The following is an 18,610-nucleotide window of genomic DNA, read 5'->3' as shown; positions in this document are numbered from 1 at the left end:
GAGGAGAGAGAGGGGGGGAGGAGAGAGAGGGGGGGAGGAGAGAGAGGGGGGGAGGAGAGAGAGGGGGGGGAGGAGAGAGAGGGGGGGAGGAGAGAGAGGGGGGGAGGAGAGAGAGGGGGGGGAGGAGAGAGAGGGGGGGGGGAAGGAGAGAGAGGGGGGGAAGGAGAGAGAGGGGGGGGAAGGAGAGAGAGGGGGGGGAAGGAGAGAGAGGGGGGGAAGGAGAGAGAGGGGGGGCAGGAGAGAGAGGGGGGGAAGGAGGAAAGAGGGGGGGAAGGAGAGAGGGGGGGGGAAGGAGAGAGAGGGGGGGGAAGGAGAGAGAGGGGGGGGAAGGAGAGAGAGGGGGGGAAGGAGAGAGAGGAGGGGGGAGTAGAGAGCGGGGGGGGAAGGAGAGAGCGGGGGGGGAAGGAGAGAGCGGGGGGGGAAGGAGAGAGCGGGGGGGAAGGAGAGAGCGGGGGGGGAAGGAGAGAGCGGGGGGGGAAGGAGAGAGCGGGGGGGGAAGGAGAGAGCGGGGGGGGAAGGAGAGAGCGGGGGGGGAAGGAGAGAGCGGGGGGGGAGGAGAGAGGGGGGGGGGAGGAGAGAGGGGGGGGAGGAGAGAGAGGGGGGGAAGGAGAGAGAGGGGGGGGAAGGAGAGAGAGGGGGGGGAAGGAGAGAGAGGGGGGGAGGAGAGAGAGGGGGGGGGGAGGAGAGAGAGGGGGGGGAGGAGAGAGAGGGGGGGGAGGAGAGAGAGGGGGGGAGGAGGAGAGAGGGGGGGGAGGAGAGAGAGGGGGGAAGGAGAGAGAGGGGGGGGAAGGAGAGAGAGGGGGGGAAGGAGAGAGAGGGGGGGAAGGAGAGAGAGGGGGGGGAAGGAGAGAGAGGGGGGGGAAGGAGAGAGAGGGGGGGAAGGAGAGAGAGGGGGGGAAGGAGAGAGAGGGGGGGGAAGGAGAGAGAGGGGGGAAGGAGAGAGAGGGGGGAAGGAGAGAGAGGGGGGGGAAGGAGAGAGAGGGGGGGGAAGGAGAGAGAGGGGGGGGAAGGAGAGAGAGGGGGGGGAAGGAGAGAGAGGGGGGGGAAGGAGAGAGAGGGGGGGGAAGGAGAGAGAGGGGGGAAGGAGAGAGCGGGGGGGGAAGGAGAGAGCGGGGGGGGGGAGGAGAGAGGGGGGGGAAGGAGAGAGAGGGGGGGAAGGAGAGAGAGGGGGGGAAGGAGAGAGAGGGGGGGAAGGAGAGAGAGGGGGGGAAGGAGAGAGAGGGGGGGAAGGAGAGAGAGGGGGGGAAGGAGAGGGGGGGGGAAGGAGAGAGAGGGGGGGAAGGAGAGAGAGGGGGGGGAAGGAGAGAGAGGGGGGGGAAGGAGAGAGAGGGGGGGGGAAGGAGAGAGAGGGGGGGGAAGGAGAGAGAGGGGGGGGAAGGAGAGAGAGGGGGGGGAAGGAGAGAGAGGGGGGGGAAGGAGAGAGAGGGGGGGGAAGGAGAGAGAGGGGGGGAAGGAGAGAGAGGGGGGGGAAGGAGAGAGGGGGGGGAAGGAGAGCGGGGGTGGAAGGAGAGCGGGGGGGGGGGGAAGGAGAGCAGGGGGGGGGAAGGAGAGCGGGGGGGGAGGAGAGCGAGGGAGGGGAGGAGAGGGGGTGGGGCGGGTGGTGGGAGAGGGGGTTGGGGGGGGGGGGGAAGGAGAGAACCATGGGCTGAAGAGAGAACACAGATACACATTCCCTGTCGAGCAGGGTGTGGAATGATAAAGAGAGAGAAAAGCACAATTACAAGGGCTGGCACCTCGAACTATGCTGGAAGCAGAAGGGACAGTTGCCATGAAGTGTGAGCAGGCTCACATTTTCTTTTTAAATTTGTTCTTCTATATGGGCAACATGGGCGAAACACATTCACTACTCTTCCCTGAGGTGGTGCTGGTGGGTCTTCTCCCTGAACCACTGCCATCCTTGTGGTGATTGTGTTCCCACAATATGTTTAAGGTAAGGAATGTGAGGAATCTGACCCAGCAATGATGAAGCAACAGCAATTTATGTTCAAGTCAGAATCGCTTGCGACTTGGAGTGGAAGTTGGAGGTACTAGTATTCCCTTAACATTGCTGCTCTTCTTAAAGGTGATAAAAATTACAGGGCAGTGAAGTGGTGAGTTGCTGCAGTGCATTCTGTAGATAGTACATATTGTACTCACAGTGTGCCAGTGCTGGAGGGGATAGATATTGGCCCCGTATTCGCGGCCTCTATTGGCACGTTCGAGTTGTGCACACACCCGTAGGGCCCCCGTAAGTTCCAGGTTTAGGCATGCGAAATGCATGCACCTAAACCTGGAACTTGTGATCTGTGAAGAATTATTTGCCCAATGAATGCCCTTGAAATGCTTATGACTGATACGTCTGCTTTTATCAGCACAAGACTTTTAAAGGACAGAATAATGCATTTTTAAAAATAATTTAAATATTTAAAATCCTATTAAATAAGGTAAGTTTATTTTTAGACCCTTTAAAGTATGTAAAAAAAAATATATTAAATTTTTGTTTTAAATAATTAATTCAATTCAATTTTGATTAATTTTAAAGATGTGATGTTTCTTTTTAACTTATCTTAAGTGCTTGTGTATTTTGGGGGGTATTCCCATTCATACTTTAAGTATGAATGGAAATACTCCTACTCTAATAGGTTGGGCTGGCCCACGTGATCCCAATGATGCATACAAAGTGCATGCGCTACTGGGATCCATGGGCCTCGACGCAGGCCTTCGCATAGAGGCCAAGGACCAGAAGTCTCTGAAACTCCAGGAACAACAGGTACTTTCGTAGAAATTTTTGCAAGATGCCTCCAATGTCAAATTCTGGGCAATTGACTTTTGCGGCAGGGGCACCAATGAAATGAACTGCTCTGCCTTCGATGGTCTTGAGCTTGTGTTACTGTGGCTGCACCCATCCAGGTGAGTGGTGAGTATTCCATCGCACCCCTGACCTGAACCTTGTATAGGGTGGAGAAGCTTTGAGGGGCCAGGAGGTAAGCCAATTGTTGCAGAGTACCCAGCCACTGTCCTACTCTTGTAGTGAAAGTGTTACAATGACTTCTGGTAAATGGAAACCCCCAGGATATTGATGGTGAGGGATGTGGCGATGGCGGTGCTATTGAAGGTCGAGGGGAGTTGGCTGGGCTTTCTTTTGTTCAAGACGGCCATTACGTGGCACAAATGTTACTTGCTGCTTGTCAGCCCAAGTCTGTTGTAGACTGGAGTGGACTGCTTCAATTATCAGACGAATTGTGAATGGAGCTAAACATTGGGAAATTATCAGCGAACAGCCTCACTTTTGACCTTTATGACGGAAGGAAAGTCATTGACAAAGCAGTTGTAGATGGTTGGGCCGAGGAAGCTTTCCAGAGGAACTCCTGCAGTGATGTCCTGGGGCTGTGATAACTGGTCTCCGACAACCATAATCATCTTCCCGTGTGTCAGGAACAAGTCCAGCCATTGAAGAGTATTTTCCTTGAACCACATTGACCTCAGTTTTGCTGAGGCTCCTTGGTTCTATCTGCAGTCGTAGCCTTGAAGTCAAAGACAGACAGACTCTCATCTCTTCTCTGGCATTCAGCTCTTGCATCCATGTATAGATCAAGGTTGTGATGAGGTCTGGGGCCAAGTAATTCTGGCAAAACCCAAACTGAGCATCAGTGAGCAAATTATTGGCAAATAGGTATTACCTGAAGATACTCTTGATGACTCCTTCCATCTCTTTCCTGATGACTGAGAGGCAGCAGATTCGGAGGTAACTGGCTGGGTTAGATTTATCTAGTTTTTTGTGGAATGGATAGGCCTGGGCAATCTTCCATATAGTCAGGTAGATTCCAGTGTTAGATCTAAACTGGAACAGCTTGGCTAGTCAAGGGGCTTGGCTAGGGGATCGGCTCAGCTCGGTCTGATGCACAGGTCTTCAGCACTACACCTGGGATGCTGTCAAGACCTGGTAGTCAGCAATTTCTTAATGTCATGTGGAGAGAACTGAATTGGCTAGACATTGGAATGATGAAGGATCCACAAGACTGAGTAGGATCGTCCACTCGTCATTTTTGCCTTGTCTCTTGCACTCACATTCTGGACTCCACCAAGGCTGAGAATGTGAATGCTCAAGGAGCCTCTTCCTCTTCCTGTTAGTTGCATGCTTGTTCACCACCATTCAACAAGATGTGTTAAAAGTTAGAGCTTTGTTCTGATCCATTGATTGTGGGACTATTTAGCTCTGTCTATAGCCTGCTGTTTTTGATGTTTGTGCAGGTAGCCCTCTGTAGTAGGTTCACCAAACACCTTAAGGAACACCTGGAAGTGCTCCTGGCATGCCCTTCTACACTCTGCAATGAGCATTATAAAATAGCATATTCTTTGTCGCACCATGAGCAACATCTCAGGAGAACCATTAGTACTTCAATGGAATGATAGCTGACAAAAATGATAATGGGCCAGATGTTGCTGAAGCGGGGCGGGCCCAGTTAATTAGATTTACAATTGCACGTTTAGGTTTTTAAAAATTTTGCCCGCAAAGTTGCTGGATATGCGAGCTGATAATGGCGCAGCGAGGGTATTCAAGACCTTGGTGAACAACAAAACAGTCTAACAACTCCTTAACCAATGAGAGTAAAGGACTGAAAAATAAACAGAAATAAATAAATAAATAAACTGAGAAGGAGGGTGAATTAGAGTGGGTGAATTCAGTGCCAAATCATGTACTGAAAAAGATTGCGAGGCAAAGATTGGATTAAGAGAGAGAGAAAAAAGACAAAGAAATAAATAAATTTAATTTAAAATGTGGCATTGTTTAAAATCTCCGAAAACTATTCACAACCTCAAGAACTGAGACGCCACACTTATAATTTGCTTACATTCTGGGCAAGAGAGAATGTTTGGCAGTCACTATTGATAATTACTAGACTTAACTTTCTGTGATGAGTTTAATGGGCAAGCGCAAGATACCGTTTTTGCTATGCTAACGGCAGGGCGGCGCAAATCGGCCAACAACCCATGGCAATTTTTAATTTATGGCGTATCTCTTCCTCGCTGCAAGTTGCTGGCCAATTTATACATTGAGAACAGCATGCGTCGATAAGATGCTATTATTTGTTCAGCAAAATCTGGCCCAATATAGATATTTTATTAATTTGCAATGGTTCAACCCTTTGAAATCTCATATGAATCATCTATATCTAATTTAAAAAATGAAGTGGTAGAATCTAGATTCACGTCCATTATTTTCTAGATACGAAGCTCCTGATCACAGCCGTGCAGCAACAACTTGATCAGGGGCAGAGGCCAGGTACTGGAAGGGAGGGAAGTAAATATTATAGGGAGAGTTACCAAAGGCTGCTCTTACACATTTCTTATTCAGTTTCAGGATAGCACCGACAAAGGTCAACTGGTTAGGGAATGTAAACCATTATATATTATTTTCACAATTTTTGATCCCAATTTTTGGAACTAGCTTCGTGTGTACATGTAAAACAATGCTACACATCAGTAAATGCTGAAAAATTGTAAACTTTCTTACTTGTCCAAGGTAATCAACATTTTTGCACTGAGTGTCGAAAAATGAGTGCTGGATTCACTGCACACACGCATAATATCCTGGAAGCAATAAAAACTTGGTGCTCCAAGGAAATAGGATATCTTGCTGTTGTCTGCAAATGGTAGAACCACTAGTTAAATTAAGTAGTGTAATAACTGGCACTTTACTCAGCCTATTCATGCGCATCATGATCAAGACATGTGAGTGTTATGAAGAAAAAGATGTTCAATCCATCTAAAAAGGGATAGTTCAGTGCATATTAACATGATTTTGAAAAGCGGAAGGATTATCTTTGAAACCAGAACTGAATTTTAAACTATAAACAGATTTTATAACCACCACTGCCCAATACAAAGAAAGATCTTTATTGTCACACGCCATAGTAAACATAGCAATCAAATTACTTGAACACTGTACTTTTGCAATTGAGGGTACTAAGGCATCCTCAAACAACAAACAACATTGTAAACTGTTCTTTACACATCTATGCCAACTTGCACCACTTCCAAGATTTTCAAACAGAAGTGATAGGGAATGTCCTGCCTCAATTTGAACAGAGGCATCAAATGACACATTAATGACAGGAAATGCATTGCACGTTTTTCCTGTCATTGTGCTGCTGGAGACAGAATTGCTACAGTGGGTGGAGGGAGAACCTGGGAAATTATAAAATTGAAAATAAATTCCTCTTCAGCTGACCCAGAGGCAGCCGACTATTCTGTTACTGTGGGTGCCCATGGCCTGCAACAATGATTTTCTTCCTTCTCCTGAGATGGGTTCCTTCGTGCAGGTGAGAATTCCTCTGGGAACCTGCCAAAATTATTCAAATGAAACTGACCACAGAAAATGGATCAGGTTCATCAAAATAGCAAGCACTCCCTGCTGATTTTATGCAGGAGCAGAAAATCCCGGCTAAGGTCTCCTAAATAGTTACTTGTATTAACAAAATTGAATGAAATAATGAACAAATTAGTTTCCTGTACTAAGGCGCAAGCATTCAAATTAGTTATTATCCTCATTTCTTCAGTAACAAAGTCACTTTCAGGCAGGGGTAGGTGCTATAACCTTTTTTGCTCTGAAATACGGCATAACCTGAACAATGTCAGTTGAAATCTTCCTGCATCTACTCCCAAAATCACAGTTTTGAAAGGAAACATGCCCCTCGCGTTTGATTTCTCAACCTTGTCCTTTACTGATTACAATCAGTGATCTTTCTTTTTTTTAATAAACTGAGCCCAGTTTATTGGTGCCAATTCATTACAAATTGCCTCTCAAAATATAGTTAATTAGCTCTATATATCTTACGAAATTTATCATACAAATGGTGTGTCAAATCCTGATCATAACTCTGACCACAAACATGCAATTCTGTGGCCATCAAGAAATCAAATAGGAAATTCTGAAAAAACATCTTTAACCAAAGAGTGGTGGAATGTATAGATGCTTTTAAGGGGAAGCTAGGTAAGTATATGAGGGAAAAGAGAATAGAGGGTTATGCTGATAGTCAGATGAGGAAGGATGGGAGGAGGCTCGAGTGGAGCATAAACACCGGCATGGACTGGTTGGGCCAAATAGCCTGTTTCTGTGCTGTATCTTCTATGTAATTCAGGTGCGCATTTACAGTGTCACTTAAGATAATTGTGATGTGCTGTTTCATTGTTTCCAAGAGTTTGTAATTAAACACATTAAAAATGGACTTTGACATTGTGGCATTACAATTTTCTTACCTTTAACTGCTGCTGGCACAACATAAAGTGCAGCTGCTCTGCCAACATTCTCCCCATGAACAGGAAATTCTTTTATCAACACCACTCGTTTACCTTAGAAAAAAAATCAAAAAATTTAACAAGAATAAGTCAGATGCACATCTGTAGCTTATTGATCATTTTACATCGCTTTCACTTTCTGTTGTCACATTTTTGTCATACTTTGTGCCAACTTTTATTTATTATGTGTTTTGCCTATGCAAATTTGTCATGGTGTAACTCCACAATTTGGCCAATTGGTAGCATTGTGCCCAATGAACATTCTCAAAGACACTTTTTGAAAAGTTTCAGTCTCTATTTTAGCCTTTTCAAGGCTGTGATAGATAAGATTTTTGGACTCCAGAGGAATCAAGGAATATGGGGATAGAGTAGGAAAGTGGATTTCAGGTCGAAGATCAGCCATGGTATTGAATGGTGGAGCAGACTTGAGGGGCCTTATGGCCTACTCCTGCTCCTAATTCTTATATAATGTTATTATCTTCTGCTTTCACTATGTTGACACTTTCAACTTTATTGTATATTGAAACAGGGTGTGGGGAAAGGGCAGATGAGTGGGGAAAAAGGTACAACTTTTTCAAAGAACTGGTACAGGTAAGATGAGCCAAATTACTTCCTTCTGTGCTGTACATTGATGATTCTATGAAATTAAAGTGCAATTTTGGTAGTCAACCTTCAAAACAACATTGAAGCATTGGAAAGTATTCAGAGAAAGGATGATTACAAGACATGGAGTGTAAGTTATGAGCAGAAATTTGAAGAGCTGAACTTGTTTTCACTGGAGAAAGATTTCTAGTAGGAGACATAATCCAGGCCTTTAAAATTCTTGCAGATTATGAGCAGGAGTAGAGGATATAAATTTATAAGTAACAAGACTCAGCTTGTTCTAAGGGTTCAGTTGATAAAGCCAGTGTGTAACTATGCCATGCTGCCCACAAGTTCACTGCTATATGCTGCATCAACTGACCTCAGCCAGCGCAATGATAGAACTGCTATATTTGGCCTTAGTGTCTATGGGCTAAGGAGGAAAAACAAATCAACTAGGGCTCCTGGTCCCAACTGCTATTTGTTGAACCCTGCTGGAAAGTACACCTTTGTGGAGATCAGATGAAAACAGACTTGCTGACAGTTACCATCTATGCTAACACACAAGGAAAGGCACTTGGCCAAGTTATTGGAGACCACTCAAGGGATAGTACCAACTGTTTCAAGAGAGGAAGAGGAAAAACGAAAACAGTGAAAAGGTAATGTGTTCAAGCAAGACTAGAGAACAGAATTTTATTGTTTCAATAAAGGCCTTAAAGTTCAGCACCAGGAGAGAAAATAAACTGGAATGCCAGATGTCTCATGCTGCTCTTGTGGACCTGTTCATGTCCAGTTGTACAGCAGCACTAGCAGAGGGCAAAGAGCAAATTGTCAGCTTGTGTTCTGTCCTGCACAATTAAGAGAAGGGAAAACACAAAATACTTCCTCCAGTTTCCAATTGATAAATCAAGTCATTCATTATAATATCGTAGAATCATACAACACAGGAGGCCGCCATTCAGCCCATCATGTCTGTGTCAGCTCTTTGAAAAAGCTATCCAATTAGTCCCACTCTGCTATTCTTTCCCCATAGTCCTGTAAATGTTTTCCCTTCAAGTATTTATCCAATTCCCTTTTGAAAGTTACAATTGAATCTGCTTTCACCACTCTTTCAGGCAGTACATTCCAGATCACGACAACTCGCTGCATGTCGTCTTTGGTTCTTTTCCCAATCACTGAAAATCTGTGTCCCCTGATTAACAACCCTTCTGCCACTGGAAATAGTTTCTACTTATTTACTATTTCAAAACCCTTCATGATTTTGAACACCTCTATCAAATCTTCTCTTAACTTTTTCTGCTCTGAGAAGAACAACCCCAGCTTCTCCTGTCTCTCCACATAAACTGCCCCATAGACTGGTGAAATGGGCAGACACATGTCAGATGAGATTTGACGCAGAGAAGTGTGAAGTGATTCACATTGGTAGGAAGAATGAGAGTCAATATAAACTAAATAGTGCAGGACCAGTGAGACCTGGTTGTGCATGCACACAAACCTTTGAAGGTGGCAGGAAAAATTGAGAAGGCTGTTAAAAAAAAGCATATGTGGATTGACTGGAGAAGCTGGGGTTGTTCTCCTTAAAGCAGAAAAGGTTAAGGGGATATTTGAGACAGGTGTTCAAAATCATGAATGGTTTTGATCGAGTAAATCAGGAGAAACTGTTTCCAGGGGCAGAAGGGTCAGTAACCAGAAGATACAGATATAAGGTGATTGGCAAAAGAACCAGAGGCGACAACAGGACATTTTTTTTTACATAGCAAGTTGTGATCTGGAACGCACTGCCTGAAAGGGTGGTGGAAGCAGTATCAAAAGTTACTTTCAAAAGGGAACTGGATAAATACTTGAAGGGGAAAAATTTATAGGGCTATGTAGATAGAGCACTCTCTCTAAGGCCTTGACATCCTTCCTAAAGTGTGGTGCTCAGAATTGAACATAATACTCTCGCAGTGGCCTAACCAGTGTTTTATAAATGTTCAGCATAACTTCCTTGCTTTTGTACTCTATGAATAAAGCCAAGGATATTATATATATATTTTAAAACAACCTTCTCAACTTGTCCTGCCACCTTCAAAGAATTGTGTGCATACAGGTCTCTGTTCATGCACCACTTTAAAATTGTATCATTTAGTTTATGTAGCCTCTCCACATTCTTCCGACCAAAATGCATCACTTCACACTTCTCTGTTAAATTACATCTGCCATGTGTCTGTCCATTTCATCAGTCTGTCTATGTTCTCCTAAATTCTGTTACTATCCTCCTCATTGGATACTTCTTTTCTGAGTTTTGTGCCAATTAAATTATACCCTGCATATTTAAATCTTGTTGGCAGCAGATTCTTTCTAAATTGTTGCAATAAAACAAAGTTCATTTGAATTATTCTCCAATATTTGAAAGCATAAAATCAGCAGCAGTAACAAACATGAATTGTTGGTGCAAATAATCTTTAACATAATTGCCATGAGGTAATTAAAACAGTATCTTCAAAAGCCACTACTGAATCTTTACAATTGGAGACACCAAACTACGTACGAATATAAACAAAATCTCCTGCGACAAAGTATAATAAATTGCACTTTTGTTCTACCTTTGACTCCTTGGTTGTTCGGTGATGTCAGTTTGGTAGCTTCAACTACAAAATCAAGAATGTCCTGCCCTTTATTTTCATCCCTTTTCAGTTTTGTTTGTAACAAAACTTTCTTCCTCTTTTTTTCCTTGCCTTCATTTTGCAACTCTAGCAGCAGAATCTTGACAAAAACAAGTACACGAAGTATGTTACAAAAGGTGGTATGTTACAATAGAGTAAAATATATGATATACTAATTTAATAAACTTGAATAATGAGATGTTACTTCTTTTGAAACTCATTGGTCTTGAAATTGCGGCCTTTCCGGGTGCGTACGATTTGCACATGCGCCCGAAGAGGCCCCGCAAGTTCTGGGTTTCGGCACGTAAAGCGCATGTGCCGAAACCCGGCTCTTGCGATCAGTCAAAATTTCTTTTGACAGATTCTACGCATACGAAAGTGAAGGCCCACCGCGGGCGGAGATTTGGGATATTGCCCAACATCTGCCCAGCGAATGTCCTTAAAACTCTTACACTTGGTAAAAGCAGGCGTAAGGCTTGCTTTTACCAGCTTAAGAGCTTTAAAAGATAGTAACATTAAATTTTATCACTAATTTTTATATTAAAAACCTTATCCATCAAAGTAAGTTTATTTTAACCCTATTAAAATATTATTTTTTAAATTCAAAAAAACATTTTTTTTTTCTAAAACATTTAATTTAATTCAATTTCAATTAATTTTAAATATGTGGTGTTTTTTTTAATTTATGTATTGTGTTTCTGTGTTTTTGGGGGTATTCTCATTAATAGTAATGGGAACTCGAACAAATGGAACTCACCATTACTATGAGACTACTACATGTTCATTGCCTGTCCGGCCCATGTGATCCACCTATGCTGATGTGATAGGTGGACCTCTGCGCTGGGTTGCGTATCTAGGCCTGGGAGCTGAAGTGTTCATTCCTTCGGGACCACCAAGTACTTTCGTAAAAATATTTGCGGTCGGAAGCAACCGCCCACTGGAAGTCTCCGACCGCAATTTCTGTATGCATGATCCAGAGAAAAGGTTATTCATTGGTTTATTTCTTGTTGCCCACAGTACACACTCCAGGTTTAATATTGGTTTCTGGTGGCTGTTTCCCCAAGCTACTAGAATACATTGCACTTATCAATTCAAAACTGTCCAACCTTTGGCCCTCTTTTAACAATGACATTTCTGCAGCCACCGATCTACTCAACCACACCCTCACCACCACCTTTGATACCCGAGTCTCTATTAAAAAGATTACTCTCTCCCACGCTGGCCGTTCCCCCTGGTACAGCCCTCATCTTCGCTCCCTCAAGTCAAGACTTGAACGGATGTGGCAGACAATTGGTTTAGCCATTCACCGCCAGATCTGGCTCGAACACATAAAATATTACCAGTTCCTACTCTTGTCTACAAAAACTGCTCACTATTTCAGGATCATTCTGGATTGAAAAATAACCCCTGGCTACTATTCTCTACTGCTAACCGTCTCCACCATCCTCGCCTCTATCAACAAGTGTGAGGAGCTCATGGACTTCTTTGTTTCAAAGATTGAGACCATCCGATCAGCTGCCTCTGCGAGTTCCCTTCCTATACCTAGCCCACAGGGCTAAACTTCATTTGAGGCTCCCACCTGCCCTAGCCCTGAACTCACATCTCTCTCTAGTTTCTCTTTGAGCTCCTCTCTTGGTCTCTCCAAACTCATCTTGTCCACGAGCCCACTTCCTGTTTGCTCGACCCTATTCCCACTAAACTGCTGACCATGTTAGTCGACATTGTTAACGGTTCTCACTCTTCAGGTTCTTAGGCAGTCCCTCGGAGTCGAGGATGACTTGCTTCCACACTAAAAACGAGTTCTCAGGTGACTGATGAGTACAATGTGGGACCTACAGTCTCTGTCACAGGTGGGGCAGATGGTGGTTGAAGGGCCGGTTGGTTGTGGTGCTTGGGCTGTCGTGCGCTCCTTCCACTGTTTGCGTTGGTCTCCGTTTGCTCCCGGCGAAGAGACTCTAGGTGTTCGGCGCCTTCCCGGATTATTCTCTTCCACTTTGAGCAGTCTTGGGCCAGAGATTCCCAGGTGTCGGTGGGGTTGTTGCACTTTTTCAAGAAGGCCTTGAGGGTGTCCTTGAAGCGTTTCCTCGCCTCTCTCCTTCAAATCTGCTATCATCACCCCTTGCCTCAAAAAACCAACCCTTGACCCCACTTTACTTGCTAGCTATCGCCCCATCTCCAACCTCCCTTTCCTGTCCAAAGTACGAGAACGTGTTGTCGCCTCCCAAATCCGTGACCACCTTTCCATGAATTCAATGTTTGAATCCCTTCAATCTGCTTTTCGCCCCTGCCTCAGTACCGAAACGCCTCTCATCAAAGTCACAAATGACATCCTTTGTGAGTGTGACAAAGGTAAACTATCCCTCCTCGTCCTTCTGGACCTGTCTGCAGCGTTTGACATAGTTGACCACTCCATCCTCCTCCAAGGCCTCTCCACCAACGTCCAGCTAGGTGGGTCTAATCATAGCCAGAGAATCTCCTGCAATGGCTTCTCTTCCCACTCCCGCATCGTTACCTCTGGTGTCTCCCAAAGATCTGTCCTTGGCCCCCTCTTATTTCTCATCTTAAGCTGCCCGATATCATCCGAAAACACAGAGTCAGTTTCAACAATACGCTGATGACATCCAGCTCTACCTCTGCACCACTTCTCGCGACCCCTGCTTGGTGTCTAAATTGTCAGATTGCTTGTCCGACATGCAGTACTGGATGAGCAGAAATGTTCTCCACTTAAATATTGGGAAGACCGAAGTCATCATCTTTTGTCCCCGCCACAAACTGCGTTTCCTAACCACTGACTCCATCCCTCTCTTTAGCATCAAATCAGATGGTGAACAAAACTGTTCACAACCTTGGTGTCATATTTGACCCTGAAATAGATTTTCAGCCACATATCCTCAGCATAACTAAAACCGCCTTTTCTCATCTCCGTAACATTGCCCGCCTCCACCCCTGCCTCAGCTCTTCTGCTGCTGAAACCCTCATTCATGCCTTTGTTACCTCTAGACTTGACTACTCCAACTCACTCCTGGCTGGCCTCCCACATTCTATGCTACGTAAACTTGAGGTCATCCAAAATTCAGCAGCCCGTGTACTAACTCGCACCAAGTCACAATCACCCATCACCCCTGTGCTTTCTGACCGACATTGGCTCCCGGTTAAACACCTCGATTTCAAAATTCTCACCTTTGTTTACAAATCTCTGTAATCTTTTTCAGCCTCACAACCCCACAAGATGTTTGTGCTCCTCAAATTCTGGCCTCTTGAACATCCCTCATTATAACTGCTCAACCATCGGTGGCCGTGCCTTCAGTTGTTTGGGTCCTAAGCTCTGGAACTTCCTCCCTACCTCATTCCTCCTTTAAGACGCTCCTTAAAACCTACCTCTTTAAACAAGCATTTGGTCATCTGCATTAATTTCTTCTTTTGTGGCCGTGGGACATTTTACTACGTTAAAAGCACTATATAAATGTTATTATTACACATTGCAGTCTGGGATATATTAGTCATATCAGATAGACTGGGGGCAAAATTGCCCTGCAACCCGATTGGGGCCGGTAAACATCTGGGGCCGGAACTTTCTGTGCCCAGTGCAAAAGTCCTGCCACCGCCGCTAAATTCGTCTTACTGCCCCTCAAAGGACGCGGAGCACAATCTCACGCGCTCCACATTGTCCAAGGTCTCATCGTGAATCTTGATAACCAGGGAGCAGTACTTTGTGGTGGTGGCAGATTGTTAAGAGGACCTTTGTCTTACTGATGTTTAATGTGAGGCCCAGACTCTTGTACATTTCAGTGACGATGTCAACGATGGTTTGGAGTTCGGGCTCCGAGCATGCACAAACGCAAGCATCATCTGCATATTGTACTTCAATGACAGAGATTGGAGCAACCTTGGATCTGGGCTGGAGGCATCGGAGGTTGTCCTGTAGATTAACTCCACTCCAGCGGGGAGCTTATTAAGGGTGAGATGGAGCATTGCAGCGAGGGAGATTGAGAAGAACATTGGTGCAATGACACAACCTTGCTTGACCCCGGTCTGCACTTGTATTGAGTCTGTGGTGGATCTGCTGGTAATAATCACGGCTCGCATGTCATCATGAAGCAGGCAGAGGATGGTGACGAATTTCTGAGGACAGCCAAATTTGAGAAGGATACTCCATAATCCCTCACGGTTGACAGATAACGTTTTGCACATGAGGTTTATAAAGAAGATTAAGGCGCAAGAAATGATTGACATTATACATTCCAAGTAGAATGACAATAACATGGAAAAGGTACTGATCTAATTTGGATACAAACTGCTGAGATTCAGGACGTTACATTATCACAGGGAATGCATTAATAAAGTCAACCTTGCATTAAAAGAACACTTGCAAGTATTTAGTCAAACAATTTGATGTTCATTATATGTGGGGTGACTGTGCTCATGCCTTCTAGTTTTGTGTTCTCAGTCCCAGTTCAATAACTTGCTTAAATACAAATTATCTGTTTCTCATATCATTTTAAAAGGCAGGAATTTATTACAACTGGTTAGATTATAGAGAGTTCCACTGTATAAAGTTAAAATCTCTCCAGCAAGATTTGCAATTAGAAGACTTTTTCTTATAAAGTAAAAACAGAAAATGCTGGAAGAAAAGCAGATAGATATCTATAGAGAGAAATGACAGATTATGACATTTCCAGCATGTACCTTTCATCAGAACTGAAGACATCCAAAATGTACATTATTTTGTTACATTGAACTGTGCTTCCAATCAATCTGTCTCTGATCTTCTGTAATTTTCTGCTCTCCTTCAGAATTCACTATACCTGCTAACTATCACTGCAAAACTGGATCTACTCACCTCTATTCCCAAATAACCTATAGTAAATGGATAAAACAGAGGGCCCTGCACTGATAATTGGGGTGGGGGGAGGGGGAGCTAACTGTCTTTTCTTGCCATCCAAGCCTGTTGCTTTTATCCCACCTCTCTATTCCTACGTCCCAACTAATTTTCTATTCATGCCACAAGGTTGCCTCCAGTTCCACTGACCTTAATTTTACCCAATAAATTTGTATTCAGAACCTTTGCAAATACTTTCTAAAAATCCATGTGTGTGAAATTAATTTATTTACCATCTCACTACTCTGTCAAAGAACTCTATTTGATTAGTTAGATGTGCTACCTTTTATATTGGCAATTCCCTGCAAGAGCTATATGTGTACTAAACTTTGCATTTTTCTTAAAAACACTGTGCCTTGAGAGAGTTAGAGTATTTTTACTAAGGTCTGGTATAAAATTGAGGACAAGATTTACTGACAATTCAGAGCCAACAGGTGAAAAATATCGTCCGTACACCTGTCTGCCTATTACTTATTAAAGTGCCAAAAAAAAATCTCCATTACAACCACAAAAAGAAATCTGTCTTCAGCTGGGTGGGACTGCACTCATCTGCTTCCATTCTTATCTATCTGATCGTAGCCAGAGAATCACCTGCAATGGCTTCTCTTCCCACCCCCGCATCGTTACCTCTGGTGTCCCCCAAGGATCTATCCTTGTTCCCCTCCTATTTCTCATCTACATGTTGCCCCTTGGTGACATCATCGAAAACACAGCGTCAGTTTCCAAATGTACACTGATGACACCCCACTCTACCTCACTACCACTTCTCTCGACCCCTCCACAGTGTCTAAATTGTCAGACTGCTTGTCCAACATCCAATTCTGGATGAGCAAAAATTTTCTCCAGTTGAATATTGGGAAGGATGAAGCCATTGCTTTCGGTTCCCGCCACAAACTCCGTTCTCTAGCCACCAACTCCATCCCTCTCCCCAACTTCTGACTGAGGCTGAACCACACTGTTCGCAACCTTGGAGTCAAATTTGATCCTGAAATGAGCTTTCGATCACATATCTGTATCAAAACTAAGACCGCCTATCTCCAACTCCGTAACGTCGCCCGTCTCCGTCCTTGCCTCAGCTCATCCGCTGCTGAAGCCCTCAACCATGCGCCTTTGTTACCTCTAGACTTGATTATTCCAACGCACTCCTGGAAGGCCTCCCTACGTAAACTAGAGGTGATCCAAAACTCGGCTGCCTGTGTCCTAACTCACACCATGTCCCGCTCATCCATCACCCCCGTGCTCGCTGACCTACATTGGCTTCTGGCTAAGCAACGCCTCGATTTCAAAATTCTCAGTCTTGTTTTCAAATCCCTCCATGGCCTCGCCCTCCCTATCTCTAATCTCCTTTAGTCCCACAACTGCCTCTGCCCCTGCCCCCCGCCCCCACCACACCCCAACCCCTGCTGAGATGTCTGCACTCCTCTAATTCTGCCCTTTTGAGCATCCTTGATTATAATCGCTTAATGATTGGTGGCCGTGCCAACCTTTGCCTATATCCTAAGCTTTGGAATTCCCTGCCTAAATCTCTCAGCCTCTCTATCCTCCTTAAAACATACCTCTTTCACCAAACTTTTGGTTACCTGTCCTAATTTTTCCTTCTGCAGCTCAGTGTCAAATTCTTTAAAATCTCATAATACTCCTGTGAAGCGCCTTGGGACGTTTCACTACGCTAAGGAAGCTATATAAATACAAGATGTTGTTGTTCAGTCATTGGACTTGAAGCTGCAATACCACCTTATTGCAGCTAATTATGAGAAATGGCAAACCATATTCCATAGCACGTATTTACTTTCGGAATGCTTTACATCTTAAGGAAATACTTTAAAAGTATTTATTTGCTTACTTCAAATGATTTTGTTCGATAGTCACGGGAATTCAAACTAGAAGCATTCTTAGGACGAATTACTGCAACATATGTATCTTCTGGATCATTGAGACTGCCCATGGCTGTTTCACTCCATTTACTTAGCTGGAACCATTAGTAACGACAGTTAGTTCACCTGTGAATAGAAAACAAAGTGGAGTTTCTTTTTTCAGAAAAAGGCCATAATATCAAGAAGATCATTTTACATTTTAGGAAAATTTGCAACAGTTAGAAATAGTAAATGCGGTGGTCATCATTTGGGGTTTCGATACACAGTGGTGCAATGAGTAAAAATCAATCATAGCATCCTGAAATCCTAAGGAAAAAATATCTAATTCATTAAGAAGAATCTTATGTTTTCTTTATATTAAAAAAACAACTTTCCATCAACTGCTTGTTCAATTCTTTTGATTTCACCGAGGTATTTATAGTGTCTCTTAACTAACAAGGATTTTCCACATGAACCACTAAAGCATTTTTGTCTTTTTTTGTGTTGCAGTACACACACGATCGAAATTAAAATTTACAAAGAAAGATAGCACAGGCTTTTCTAAACACAATGGCCCAGAATTTGCTGTCAGCAGCGAAGCGAAGGTGTTCACCGCTGGCCCCAAAGTAAGCTTTGTGATCTCTGTGTCGAGAATTTCAGGTTTTCCGATGCGTAGTTGAAATCAATGGAAGTTAATGGGGATTCCCAGCGAAGAGCTGCTATGAGGTCAACAACCATTCTAAGCAGCCGATCAAAACGCAAAATTCTCACACCTCTTAAAATGTTAACTTTTGAAAAATGTTAGAGAGCAAACCAAAGATTGAGTCTCTCACATGGGAAAAGGAAAAACCTGAACTAAAGATTAATAGAATTTTTATTAAAATGGATAAATTTGTCACTGCATAAAATTAAAATTAGGTTTTTAGGGTCAGAATCTGTGTTCAGTAGTCAATACGTCATTAAAACTCCTGTTACACCTAATGATCAGTCATGATCTTATCGAATGGTGGTGCAGGCTCGAAGGGCCGAATGGCCTACTACTGCACCTATTTTCTATATTTCTATGTTTCTAATCCCTTTGGGTCTAACTTTTAATGGAGTATTTAACAGTATAATTACTGTGGAAGAGCCAAAGTTAGTGTCAGTTTCTAAGATTTGAGACATTACAATGATTGCTGGCTCTGTGGGGCGGGGGGCGGGGGGCGGGAGGCGCACCGTGCAGCCTGTGAAGGGAGTGTGAATGACAGACCGCAACTTCAGGATTTCCGCATTAAGCTACGCATGCTCTAAATCCTGAAGTTGTGGTCAGTTTCAAAAGCGATATGACAGCATACGCTGCCAGTTCACCGTCACCAGGACCACAAATTCCGGGC

The 18,610-nt window shown here is 44.1% G+C and overlaps 1 protein-coding gene across 4 annotated transcripts in view; it reads right to left on the bottom strand.

Moving 5' to 3' along the window:
• Positions 1-18,610, bottom strand: part of krit1 (KRIT1 ankyrin repeat containing) — an 88,213-nt gene that overhangs the window by 60,610 nt on the left and 8,993 nt on the right. For all 4 annotated transcript variants that reach the window (XM_070881311.1, XM_070881314.1, XM_070881312.1 and 1 more), the window contains 4 exons: positions 17,228-17,384; positions 10,446-10,605; positions 7,240-7,332; positions 5,495-5,624 (listed from right to left, as the gene is read on the bottom strand). In XM_070881311.1, the coding sequence (XP_070737412.1) occupies positions 5,495-5,624; positions 7,240-7,332; positions 10,446-10,605; positions 17,228-17,329 (485 nt within the window). In that variant the 5' untranslated portion in view covers positions 17,330-17,384. The remainder of the gene's footprint in view (positions 1-5,494; positions 5,625-7,239; positions 7,333-10,445; positions 10,606-17,227; positions 17,385-18,610) is intronic.

Source organism: Pristiophorus japonicus, chromosome 5, assembly GCF_044704955.1.
Source record: "Pristiophorus japonicus isolate sPriJap1 chromosome 5, sPriJap1.hap1, whole genome shotgun sequence".
NCBI lineage: Eukaryota > Metazoa > Chordata > Chondrichthyes > Pristiophoridae > Pristiophorus > Pristiophorus japonicus.
Note: the sequence above shows the minus strand (reverse complement) of the source record. Positions and strands in the feature narration are given on the sequence as shown.